This window comes from Delphinus delphis, chromosome 15 (assembly GCF_949987515.2).
Source record: "Delphinus delphis chromosome 15, mDelDel1.2, whole genome shotgun sequence".
Lineage (NCBI taxonomy): Eukaryota > Metazoa > Chordata > Mammalia > Artiodactyla > Delphinidae > Delphinus > Delphinus delphis.
In genome coordinates this window covers 64,416,159-64,428,708 of record NC_082697.1, presented here as the reverse complement: position 1 = coordinate 64,428,708, position 12,550 = coordinate 64,416,159, and the positions used below count along the sequence as shown (strand labels likewise).

General features: G+C 37.9%; 1 protein-coding gene across 3 annotated transcripts in view; it reads left to right on the top strand.

Annotated features, from left to right (window-relative positions):
• Positions 1-10,261, top strand: part of SMG1 (SMG1 nonsense mediated mRNA decay associated PI3K related kinase) — a 97,657-nt gene extending 87,396 nt beyond the window's left edge. For all 3 annotated transcript variants that reach the window (XM_060031819.1, XM_060031820.1, XM_060031821.1), the window contains 6 exons: positions 210-437; positions 1,379-1,590; positions 1,752-1,858; positions 2,948-3,127; positions 3,206-3,312; positions 5,624-10,261. In XM_060031819.1, the coding sequence (XP_059887802.1) occupies positions 210-437; positions 1,379-1,590; positions 1,752-1,858; positions 2,948-3,127; positions 3,206-3,312; positions 5,624-5,701 (912 nt within the window). In that variant the 3' untranslated portion in view covers positions 5,702-10,261. The remainder of the gene's footprint in view (positions 1-209; positions 438-1,378; positions 1,591-1,751; positions 1,859-2,947; positions 3,128-3,205; positions 3,313-5,623) is intronic.
• The last annotated feature ends 2,289 nt before the right edge of the window (positions 10,262-12,550 follow it).

The following is a 12,550-nucleotide window of genomic DNA, read 5'->3' as shown; positions in this document are numbered from 1 at the left end:
GCAGAAAAGGTAAAAATCTTAGTCTGTATTTTATAGATTGTTTATTATTGTCAAGTAGTGTTTTGTAGGTAATTAATTCATGACTCAGCAACTGAGGTTCTTTGTGTTGCGGCTTGAGTTATGAATGTCTTTTGAGATGATGATGAAGAAAAGAACCTTATATTATTCTGGCTGATACTTAAAATCAAACAAATGCTTATTCTATTTAGGACACGAGTCTTGAACATCCTATTGGCAGCTCTGAATGGCTTTTGTCAGCACACAAACAACTGACCCAGGATATGTCTACTCAGAGAGCAATTCAGACAGAGAAAGAGCAACAGATAGAAACGGTCTGTGAAACAATTCAGAATTTGGTTGATAATATAAAGACTGTGCTCACTGGTCATAACCGGCAGCTTGGAGATGTCAAACATCTCCTGAAAGCAATGGCCAAGGTAAGACTAATACCATTGACACATAATTACTCCCCCCTTTTATAAAATTACAAACAGTTTTATTTATGAGAAAAAACCCTAATTTCTCTCAGGTCATATTTCCAGTTTGTTTGTCACTGAGTTAATTTGTGTTTTCATCAACTATTTTTTTTTAAGCAGGTAGTAAGTATAAGTAGTATTCTGATTTTGTTCACAGAGAAACCGGGGCTTAGAGAAATTGATTTATCCAAAGTCATATAATTTATAGTAGAGCTGAAACTTGAACCTAGTCTCACAGAGTATTTAGATCTCTAACCTCTCTTGCACCTCCCTACCCAAACTTGTATAGCTTGCTTCCAAAATAAATGAAATATCTTCCCTCTAGTACAGAATCTAGATAGTAAGGAAACTGAATCCCCAGAAAAGGCTGCGTTACTTCATCATCACAAAACAGTAAATCATTTCCTTTTTGGATTTTTTTTTTTTTTTTTTCCCCACATCACGTGGCTTGCAGGATCTCCACTAGGGATCGAACCCATGCCCCCTGCAGTGGAAGTGTGTAGTCCTAACCACTGGACTGCCAAGGCATTCCCTGGATTTGTTTTTTTTTGTTTGTTTTTTTGTTTGTTTTTTAACATCTTTATTGGGGTATAATTGCTTGACAATGGTGTGTTAGTTTCTGCTTTATAACAAAGTGAATCGGTTATACATATACATATGTTCCCATATCTCTTCCCTCTTGCGTCTCCCTCCCTCCCACCCCTGGATTTGTTTTTCATTGGAGTTTTTATTTGTGCTGGAAACAAGATTCCTGTGGAAAAGGAGTTAAATTGTAATAAGCATATTATAAACACATTGGTATTTGAAAAACACGTATTACCTGTTATCCAAAAGGTGATGGTTTTAAGAGTAATTACTGAAGCAAATACCATTTTTCTTGATCATTAACATACTGATTCTAGGATGAAGAAGCTGCTCTGGCAGATGGTGAAGATGTTCCCTATGAGAACAGTGTTAGGCAGTTCTTGGGTGAATATAAATCATGGCAAGACAACATTCAGACAGTGCTGTTTACGTTAGTCCAAGCTATGGGTCAGGTTCGAAGTCAAGAACATGTTGAAATGCTCCAGGAAATAACTCCCACCTTGAAAGAACTGAAAACACAAAGTCAGAGGTAAGAATGCCTTCTGGCCTGAATTTAAAATATAAGCAAAACATCTGGTAGAGTAAGTTTGTTTATGTAATTCATTTAATTTTTTTTCAGTTTTGTTCATATTTATAAGTAGCTATTTGCTAAAGCATATCATAAATGAGCCATTTTATTTTATATTTCAGTGTCTATAATAATTTAGTGAGTTTTGCATCACCCTTAGTCACCGATGCAACAAATGAATGTTCGAGTCCAACGTCATCTGCTACTTACCAGCCATCCTTTGCTGCAGGTAAGACTCCCCTACTTCAGAAGAACCTGAATCTTGACCTGTTAATAATCTACACATAGATGCTAAGATGTTTAATGAGTGTCTAATATGTTTCTAGTCATCACCTTTTTAAAGGGTTTCCTTAATGAACCTATTTACAAAGCAAATTGAGTCACAAATGTAGAAAGGGGGAGAGCGGGAGGAGGGATAAACTGGGAGATTGGGACTGACATATACATAATGCTATATACAAAATAGATAACTAATGGGGACCTACTGTATAGCACAGGGAACTCTACTCAGTACTCCGTAATGACCTATATGGGAATAGAATCTAAAAAAGAGTGGATATATGTATATGTATAACTGATTCACTTTGCTGTACAACAGAAACTAACACAACATTATAAATAACTATACTGCAATTTTAAAAAATTAATTATTTAAAATAAAGGGTTTCCATAAACTCTTGTCATATCTCAAACTGAACAAATTCTGGCTTAATTTTAAAAGTACTTATTGTTAGAGAGTAAAAATACCGTGTGTTCAGATACTCTCTAAATAATTTATTTTATGATTATAAAATATATTCTGTTAGGAAAATACAGAAAAATAATTATAGGAAAATCTATAGTTCCATTCCAATTAGAGGTAAAACCACTATGTATTTGTTGAATTCCCTATATGCATGCACACACATATACAAGTTGGATCATTCTGTGAATGCAACTTTTGTTGCCTTTTCCCACTTACTATTAAATAGATAATTTCCCTATCATTAAGTAATCAAAAAAATGACTTAATGGCAAGATTTAATGTGCCATTCTATGACTTTACCGTATTAATTGTTGGACAGTTAAGATATTTGTAGTTTTTTAATGCCACAACAAACTCGTGAGCATCGTTGTACAAATTTATATCTGAATATCTAGCTGTTTAGGCTATATTTTTAGGAGGAGAGTTTTTATTTTAAGGGATAAGGACTTTAAGGTTGTAAAATCATATCTAGTATCAGGGCTGTCCATTTGTAGTTGATGACTGAGAGAGCACTGCCCTGCTCCTTCATTTCCTGTGTACATGTAAATTGAGCTACCAACTCTTTCTCTATAGCAGTCCGGAGCAACACTGGCCAGAAGACTCAGCCTGATGTCATGTCACAGAATGCTAGAAAGCTGGTTCAGAAAAATCTAGCTACATCAGCAGATACTCCACCAAGCACTGTTCCAGGAACTGGCAAGAGTGTTGCCTGTAGTCCTAAAAAGGCTGTCAGAGACCCTAAAACTGGAAAAGGTAATTAGTCAGAATAAGGATACCTTAAATATTAATACTAAGTGGTGGTTTGACTTACACGTTTCCATTGCTTCACAGCTGTGCAGGAGAGAAACTCATATGCAGTGAGCGTGTGGAAGAGAGTGAAAGCCAAGTTAGAGGGCCGAGATGTTGATCCGAATAGGAGGATGTCAGTTGCTGAACAGGTGACCATTTTTAAACTTGAGCTACACATTTTAATGCTGCTGAAACAGTATAGGTTTAAAGATCCCCTCACCCCTATCCTTTGGTGATATATCAAGAAATAAGGAACTTAAATTGATTTTATTGGCTTCAAAAGATTTTGAGTGACACAGTTCTAGGATTATCAGATATTCAGCATTTGACTCTGACTCTACCCTATTAGCACTTTCCTTTCTTCCCAGTTCTCTTTTAACAAAAATTTGGGGTGTGGCTTGACCCCCTGTCCTCCAACAGAAGACCGTTAATTTGCATTTTAGAGAGGGCTGTGTGAAGGTTTTGAATGAAATAAGGATGACATTTTGGGTGTCATAGTATATATAAATAGTAGTATCTATAAAGTGTTCTTGGGTGTCAGTTTGTCTGAAGTTATTACTCTGAAATTTTATCATTAGTGTTTCTAAAATTGTATATATAAATTCAGGAATGAATTCTTTTCCCCATAGCTGTTTATTTTGAAAAGTTTCAAACCTATAGAAATATAGGAATGCTCATATATTCTTTACCTAGAATTGGTAGACCAATTGTTGATGCTTTCTTAACGTTCGCTTTACCTTTCTGTGTATGTGTGTTCATACACACAGTTTTTCAGAACCACATTTGAGAGTTAGTTGCAGACATTCTAACACTTCATGCCTAAATACTTTGTCTCCTAACCAAAACATTTTAATAATATATAGCTATGATATAATTATGTAATTATCAACTCAGGAAACTTAACATTGATGTTAACCATTGACTTCTATCCAACATTGAGTCCATATTCAGATTTCTCCAATTCTTCAAATGTCCTTTATTACTTAGCCTGCCTCTCCTTAACCACCAACCCAACCCCACCCCAACCCATACAAGATTTAGTCAAGGCTTATCTTGAATTTCATATACTTGTTCTACTTGTAATCTCCTTTAATGTCTAGAACAGTTCCTGAGCCTTTTCTTTCTTTTCTTTTATGACACTTATATTTTTGATGTGTCCAGACTACTTGGTTTGCAGAATGTGTCTCAGTTCGTATTTGTCTGACATTTTCTTCATAATTAGATTCAGAATCAACATTTTTCGCAAGAATACTTCGCCAATGATGTGTTCTTAGAATCTTACATCGGGGGCATGTGTGTGTTTGTGCTATCTTTGTTGTTAAGTTAGATCACTTGGTCAAGGGTAGTGTTCTCCTGAATTCTCCATTACACATATGCCTTTTCTTCTGTGGGGTAAAAATTTGAGACTTGTGAATGTCCTATTTTTTTAATGGTTTGGCATCCACAATTCAAATTTAACATCAACAAGGAAAGTTTTTTTTTTTTTTTTTTTTTTTTTTTAAAAAAACACTGTTACATCTCTGTATAGGATCTAAGCTTAAGCTCTTCTTGTTTAAGACTCATTCTTTAGAGAGAGTTTGTCAAGTTTGTCAAAAACCATGGACGGTGTTCTGGGTCCGGGGGTATCCTTACTTCAGAAACTTTTTGGTAGGTTAATGGGCTGTGTGCTTTCATGACTGTGCATCTTAGGTCTCTGTCCATCTTTTTAAAGGTTGCTTGGCTATTGTGCTTTTTATTCTGATAGTTATTAAATTTTATATGAAAAAGTTAAGGGGCTCACAGGAGTGGGGTAAGTATAGAGTTCTTTGCATACAACTTTTGGTGTAGGTTACAATTGAGCAGCCTTATATTGAGCATTTACGATATAATTGGACCCTGATGGGTGCTCTGGATAGAGATAACGATTATATCTCTTACTATAAAAGAAAATTTAGCTGAGTCAGAATCAACAGATATGGGGACTTCCCTGGCAGTCCAGTGGTTAAGGCTCTGTGCTTCCACTGCAGGGGGCGTGGGTTGGATCCCTGGTTGGGGAACTAAGATCCCACATGCCGCACAGTGTGCCCCCCCCCCAAAAAAAAAGAAGAATCAATAGATATTTGCTGAGTACCAATCTGTTTCAGAATCTATCTGCTGGGCACTTTTTAATGCACCTAAGCATTTGCCCAGTGAATTCATATGTTTAATCCCAAGGGCACCTGTGGGGTCAGTGGTGCTCTCTCTTCATCTAAGGATTCATAAGGCTTAAAGGGGATTGTGACTTTCCCAAGACACACATTTGTAAGTTATGGAATTATGAAGGAAGCTCAGATTACTTAACTTCTCTTCCCACCATGACAACTACACATCTTTGGGTAATTAATTTGGGAACTTACTCCTAAACAGTTCATATAACTCATATATGAGCCATGTTCTTTCAAGTTTTAAATGGCTTTAATTCTATCCTGCCTATTTTTACAGGTTGACTATGTCATTAAGGAAGCAACTAATCTAGATAACTTGGCTCAGCTGTATGAAGGTTGGACAGCCTGGGTATGAATGGCAAGACAGTAGATGAGTCTGGTTAAGCGAGGTCAGACATCCACCAGAATCAACTCAGCCTCAGGCATCCAAAGCCACACCACAGTCGGTGGTGATGCAACTGGGGGCTTATTCTGAGGAAACCTAGGAAATCTCGGTGCGCTAGGAAGTGAATCCTGCAGGACAGCTGCACTCAGGGATACGCCCAACACCATGGCCTGCAACCCCAGGGTCAAGGGTGAAAGAAAGAAAGCTCACCGCCTGAACACGGAGATTGTCTTTCTGCCACAGAACAGCTGCAAACGTGTCAGGAGGTTAGCTGCAGAAAGAAATCGGGATGCCGCGGAGCACAGAGTGATTTGGAACTCCATTCCACCTGACCCTGTGTGTACAATCCAGGAAAAATCAAACCCCGCTCAGAAACAGAGAAAACTGGGGCCGCGACACAGCCAAGGAAGATTTGATGCATTCAGATTCTTGCATAACACTTGTTGCTTGGCAACAGTACTGGTTGGGTTGACCAGTAAGTACAAAAAGGCTATGCGATATGAATTTCAGAAATGGACTGAAGAAGGAGAGCTATGTAACAGATAACACTACGTTGGAAGAACTTCTGAAATGAAGGGAAAAAACCCACCCCATCCTCCTCCTCCCCAGCCCCCACCATCTGCCCATCCCCCTTTACTTGATCTAGTAGATTAGCCATCTTTCACATTCACTTTTATTTCAGTCCTTATACTTCATATTCTTCCATCTCAATGCTGTTAACAACTTACATTTGGAGTGATAAACAGAAATTTTTCCAAAACCACCAGTAACGTGGAAAATGCAAGGATGGTTTAAAGGTCTGGTGATCACATACAAAATGTAATTCTGATTATTTAAGTCATTTCTGTGATTCTATCATGTACAGTTTCCAGAATTGTCACTGTGCATTCACAGGTAATGAATCTAACAGACATTTGATTTAATGTACACTCCCCTTCGCTTATAGTGTACATTTTTGGGAGGTCATTCAAATTTTCCCTCTTCTGTGATTGCTGTAGTTTCTTTCATAGAAAGTAGCTAATCCAATGTAATCTTTTACCTTTTTAAAAACCAGGATAGAGTACCTATTAGAGTTTTACATTGTTGATGACAGATTAACAATAAAGTGATGTTCTGGTGGAGGTAGAGTGAAATGTTTTTTTAATTCAGTTTTCTCATTTGGTACTTTTAATTTACAATTTACAAGGTGTAAATTAAAAGTGCTTTAGTTTACCTGGCATTTTAGGACATATACATGAAACATCAGCAAAAGTGCGAACCACCAACATCTTTTATTAAGTTCAGTTATTAGTGTGTGAAGTACTTTACTTTTTCCACAATTTTAAGTTTCCTGTTCAGTAGTGAATTTATGATCAAGGTTTCCTTAAATTTAGCATTGCATTTCAGTACTGACTGTGTAAGCTCAATTGTTGATCCAAAATAAAAATCCAGACTAGAATAGGATTCCTAAAGTCACGTATCAACACAAAGTAGAACATGATTAAAATCTGGATTGAGTACATTTTTCCTGCATTTTAGAGATTAGCACTGTGATCACTTTCTAGTTGCCAGTCTTCACAAACTTGAAAGGTATTAAGGAAAAATTCCACATAGCTCTGGCCTTTCCTGTATCCTCATTGCCACGTTAATATATAATCTTTAAATACTCATGGGAGAATGCATTTCAGTATCAGTGCTCTTCGAATACTTTGACAGGTATTACAAGAAAGGTGGTATCTTTGAATACCCCCATGTGTCTAATAGCAAGTTAAGGAACCTAGTGCATCAGATTTTATTTTCTTCATTCATCTTGAACCTTATTTTCACAATCAAAACAACCTATCTGGAATAATAATGCCATATTTGTGTTTTGCACACTGCTTTATTTCCTAGAGGCTATTGCACTCATCACTTGATTACCTCTACTCTCTCTCAAGATTAAACAGTCTTTCAACAACATTCTTTGTCACAGGAAAAACTTTTATCACAGTGATAAAACAAGTTCACACTAGTTTGTCCCTATAGGTAGTATTCAGAAATTGCTTCTTCTTTGGTAAAGAAGATAAATGAAATAGATTAATTTTATTGCCTGTGAATTTCAGGCTTCAGAGGTACCTGGCACCTTATCCTAGCGAAAACAAAACAGCTTTACATAAAAAACATGCGTCTCTGCTAAATTGTCCATCACTTTTACTTTAAAATGGTCCCTCAGAGAATAGTGTGGCATATACATGTTTGGTTGTAGGGCAGATAGGAATAACTGGGGACTTCAAAGCTTGCTCTTCACTGCACTCTGGACAACAAGACTCCCAGTCTGTACAGTTTGGCTTCTTCTGGGAAGTCATTTGGCAAGTAGCCTTATTTTGACCTGTTGTAAGAGAACTCAACAGTCAGATTTAATCAGAGGTACAAAGGCCTTGGTGATACAGCAGTTTGAGAAGACAGGGATATATTTTGGTGATTATCTTGTAAAATAATGTAAAGTTCAGAGTGCTGTGGTTATGAAGTCATGCATTTTTGACGATACAGAAATACCTGTGGAAAACCAGGGGTCTGCCTCTCTCTTTCTCTCCCTCCTTCTCTCTCACCCTCTCCCTTCCCTTCCCCTTCCTCTTGCTCTCTCTCCCTCCCGCCCCACCCCCTTCCCCTGTCTCTCTTATGCTCTCTCTCTCTCTTTTTCCCTCTCTAAGATTCAGGGGGTACAGAATAACTTATGACCCTTGGAAATTGAAGTTTATCTTAAGTGTTTTGCTGTCTTTAATTTTCTAGAATTGCCTGAGTTTTAGTTGATTTATCTGTAAAGCTGTGGAGGCTTAGTAGTTTATGGTGCTGTCTGTGTTTCTCTTTTACTGTTTCTTTGGTGTGTCTTGCAGTATTTCATTATTTCTGGTCATGAATTCTTCACATAGTTTGCTAGATGGTTATTAAGATTCTTTTGTGTCTGACACTTGTGAGTTTTTTGAGATGTGTGAGGTTTCTGTGTGAGAACTGAGAATCAAGCTCTTGATCTGCTTCCCTAAATTGCTTTCTTAGAGCCCAAACCCCAGGTTCAGGGTGAGGGTTTATAATACAAAGAAGAACTTCCATCACTTCTGCCCTTAACACTTGCCTCTATTACCTGAACTTAGTATGTAGTGTTCTTTATATTGTCCAGCGTTTGATGTTATCTGCATTGTTTTTGTTTTTAACTGTGGTTGTTCTGATGTGTGAAATTTAAGGAAAGAGCCATTAAAAAATTCCAAGCAGGGCAATGCAAGTGCAGCCAAATATTAGAGTTGATGTGCAATCTTAGGTCCTTTTAAATTTGGGGTGATATAGGCAGTACTTTGAATTGAAAAGTCTTCCTGGCCTATTTTCCTCCACATATTTGTGATTACTCTGGGGGCTTACTTGTTTTGGCAGTACTAAAATCAAAGAAGCTGGTTCTTCTTTTCTCCCAATTCTTTTCATATTAAAGAAAGCATCTACAATTAGCCTTGTTAGCTTCTGTTCGTATACATCAAAAATCAGTGAACGCTTTTCTGTTAGCACATTTAAGTACCTTTGTTTTACATAAAACCAGATAAATATGAAAACCAATGACCTTCCATTCTGTATCTTGAGATTGTAAAATGCCAGTAATTTAGAGCTAGGACTTTCCCCCTCCCCTTAAATCTAGGAGGTAGACTATGTTAATGGTAAGGGTCACTTAAAGAAGTGACAGATTTTTTCATTATTTGGGTTGTATTAGAAATACTCCTTCTATGGGGAAGAACTAGCATTATAAATTTTCCAAACACTGGGGAAGGAAATTCACTGTATTAGGAACCCGGAAGGGTTTATTTGCACTTTTCCTGCTTTTTTTTATGCCTGGGTAAGAGTATCACCATCTCTTATTTACAAAAGGGCAAATGGACTCCAATTGAGAGAAGCTTTATAGGTTCAAGAGTTAGTTGTACAACATGAACCATTCAGTCTCTTGCTTTCCATGGGAATTTGGGCTTACTAGGGAAGCTGTTGTGCTAATGCAAAAGTGTCATACAATTAGCTCGGCTTTTGAAGATGATAAACTTAATGAATTGAATGTTGTTCTGAAATGCAGACTTGCAGAATGTTTTTATGTCTTTCGAAGCAGCTTTTTTTTGGTGGTTTTTTTTGACCCAAGTTTCAGCTCCTGTTTGAAGTTCCTGTGTCAATTATTTTTTGGTTTAAATTTTCCTTATATTTCCACCTGTGATGTCAATGGCAACATCACACTTCACTTGTTAATTTACTTTACCCTTATTATGTAGAGCAAATTGAGTTGAACTGAATCTTCCTTGTTCTAGTAACATTGTATAAATAGAGTGGATTCTCTGTACAAAAGGTTGTAATGCCTCCTGATGGTTATAATTTTGTGATTGTATTTAAGGTTAAAAGTTGAATAAATCACACCAGCTTCCTGAAAGTGTTCATAATGCAACTTTTGGAAAACAAAAATACATGGCCTACTTTGTGCATATTTGCATTAACGTGGCAAAGATTGTATGAAATACCTGTTTTTCAAAAAATAAAGTGTTAAAAGACGTAGGATTTAAGCTCTGAATTTGTTGAAGTAGTTTCCAGAAAACTTAATTTTGGAATATGGGGAGATTTTTTTTTTAAAGCTAATTATTAATACCTACAAAAGTTTAAAAACTTGATTCTAAAAAATGTATTTTACACTCAGTGTTCTAATAGTATTTTTGAATAGCAGTAGAAATTATACTTCAGTGGGAAAGTTCTTAGTATTAAGGCACAATTTATTAAGCTTAATTTTGTATTTCTTTAAAAACTCCTGTAGAATACTATTGACGTGTATATCCCTGGTGTATGAAAGCTCTGAAGGAAAACAATGTCCAGCTTGTTTTAATATCTAGAAATCAGATTGCATTTGTTGCTGCTAGATTATGTCAGGATTTATGTTAACTGTTTAGCCACCTGATATATTTCAAAAGTTCACATCCTGCCTTTGTAATACCAAAAAAAAAAAAAAAAAAAGAAAGCTCCAAAGGAAGCTACACTAAGCGTGGGTGTTTTTGTTTTTTTTAAATAGGGCAATTGGAAGGTTAGTTAAGGAACTTATAGAAGTGATCCTAGGCTGTTAAATTGCAAATCATTCTGGGCAAATGTTCCTTGAGTAACAAATACTCTATGGAGAACCCATGCTATTTGAAAGCCATTTCTTCAGGTTTTTTTCACCTATCTCAATTTCACAAGCTGGTGTTGAAAAGTCTTTCTTCTGAAGTTGTACATAGGGAACTTGGGTGAAAACCAGGCACATTCTGTAGCAAAAACTGATTTCCCAAAATACACGGGGCAGTTTTTAAAGTCTAATAACCCCACACCCTGTCCTTTGGAAGAGGGCGTTGCTGTGCCTGTGGCGAGATCTCGCGCTCAGCACTCCGTATATGCACTCACTGTGTTGCTGCCGACGGACTGGGACCTTTTGATTTCCTTTGGAATAGGTAGCGGAGGGCCTGCTCCTCAGAGGTCACAACTTTAAAATCTCCCAAAACGGGCTGTCCAACTGGCTGCATTTTACCTACATAACCTGTTTTACCCCAACATTCCCTTAATTGGCAGTTTATTGAAGAGTCCCCTTTCCTTGCAAAGGCTTCTTTTTTACCCCCCTGAACTGTCCTGAACAGATGCTTTATTTCTTTTCAAAGTTCCATGGCAAATTTCACACCTTTTTTGAAATTCACAGTGCTCCGGTCCCCCTGGTTTTCTTAGGAGCAGCATGTGTTGGCTCACATTTCTTTATGTCTTCCCTGAAATCTTATGAACCCGGTAGTAATTTAAGGGATGCTTTTAAAATAAACTCGATGGCATAATATAGATGACTATAAAAGGGTAAAAGGCTGGAAGTTGAAAGCTACGGTAAGTTTTCCTGAAAGAGACATCTAACCAGGTTAACATTGGCATTATTTTGTTTGTATTGAGTAATGAAAAGTGTTAATGCATTTTGAAATCCTGGAGAGAAATATGTAGAATTCTCTCACATAGTTCATCTAATTCTTAGATTGCAATAAATTCCACTCTTATGAGAGAGTTTACATCTTTCCTTAGCATGACCTTAGTAAGAAAGGATCTGTCAAAACCAGTCCCTTTTTGGAGGGGGAGCTCGTAGTTTAAGTGAAGTGCCCCACAAAGAATTTCCCCAAAGAACCCATGAAAATAAGCCAATTTTATAAGTCGGTGCATTTTTCACAAGTTCTGAAACTATGCCCAGATTTCCACACCGTCTCCGCCGCCCCCGCCCCTCTATCAAACTAAGGCTTTATTCCTAATGGGTAGGGAAGGAAAAATTGCAGAAAATCTACATAAATGGCCCCTTTCACCAGTACTCAAAACCTCCTGAGATGGGCACGAGTCCGCGAGTCATATATCTGGGTCTAAGCTGCTTAGCGGCCTGGCTAGGGCTGCCAGAGCAGGTATTAGAAGAAAGGCGGGCTGGCTAGGGGCACAGCCAGGGTCAGGGCCACCGTCTGGGTCGGGAAGAAGATCCCAGCCAGCCAGCCTCCTTAATCACAATGCGGTTAGCGTCACATGCCCATCTCTGCCCTCCGCCTGATATTGGGTGGCATATTTCCTTGAGGCCTAAATTCCAGAGAGGTACCTTAGCTGCTTTGAGGTCCCCCTGAAGAGTCCGAGAGCCACCATGGCGGCCCTCCCTGGGGATACTAAGGCCGTACCAGGCCCCGTCCAGGGGCAGTTGAACCGATTCCGAAAGGCCTGGGCGGGGTGTAGCACATCTCCTGGGTGCTGATTGGTTATTCCGTGTCCCCGCCCCCTCGGCCCCGCGTGGTCTCCTTCTCCTTTGATCTGGGTTTCAAGACA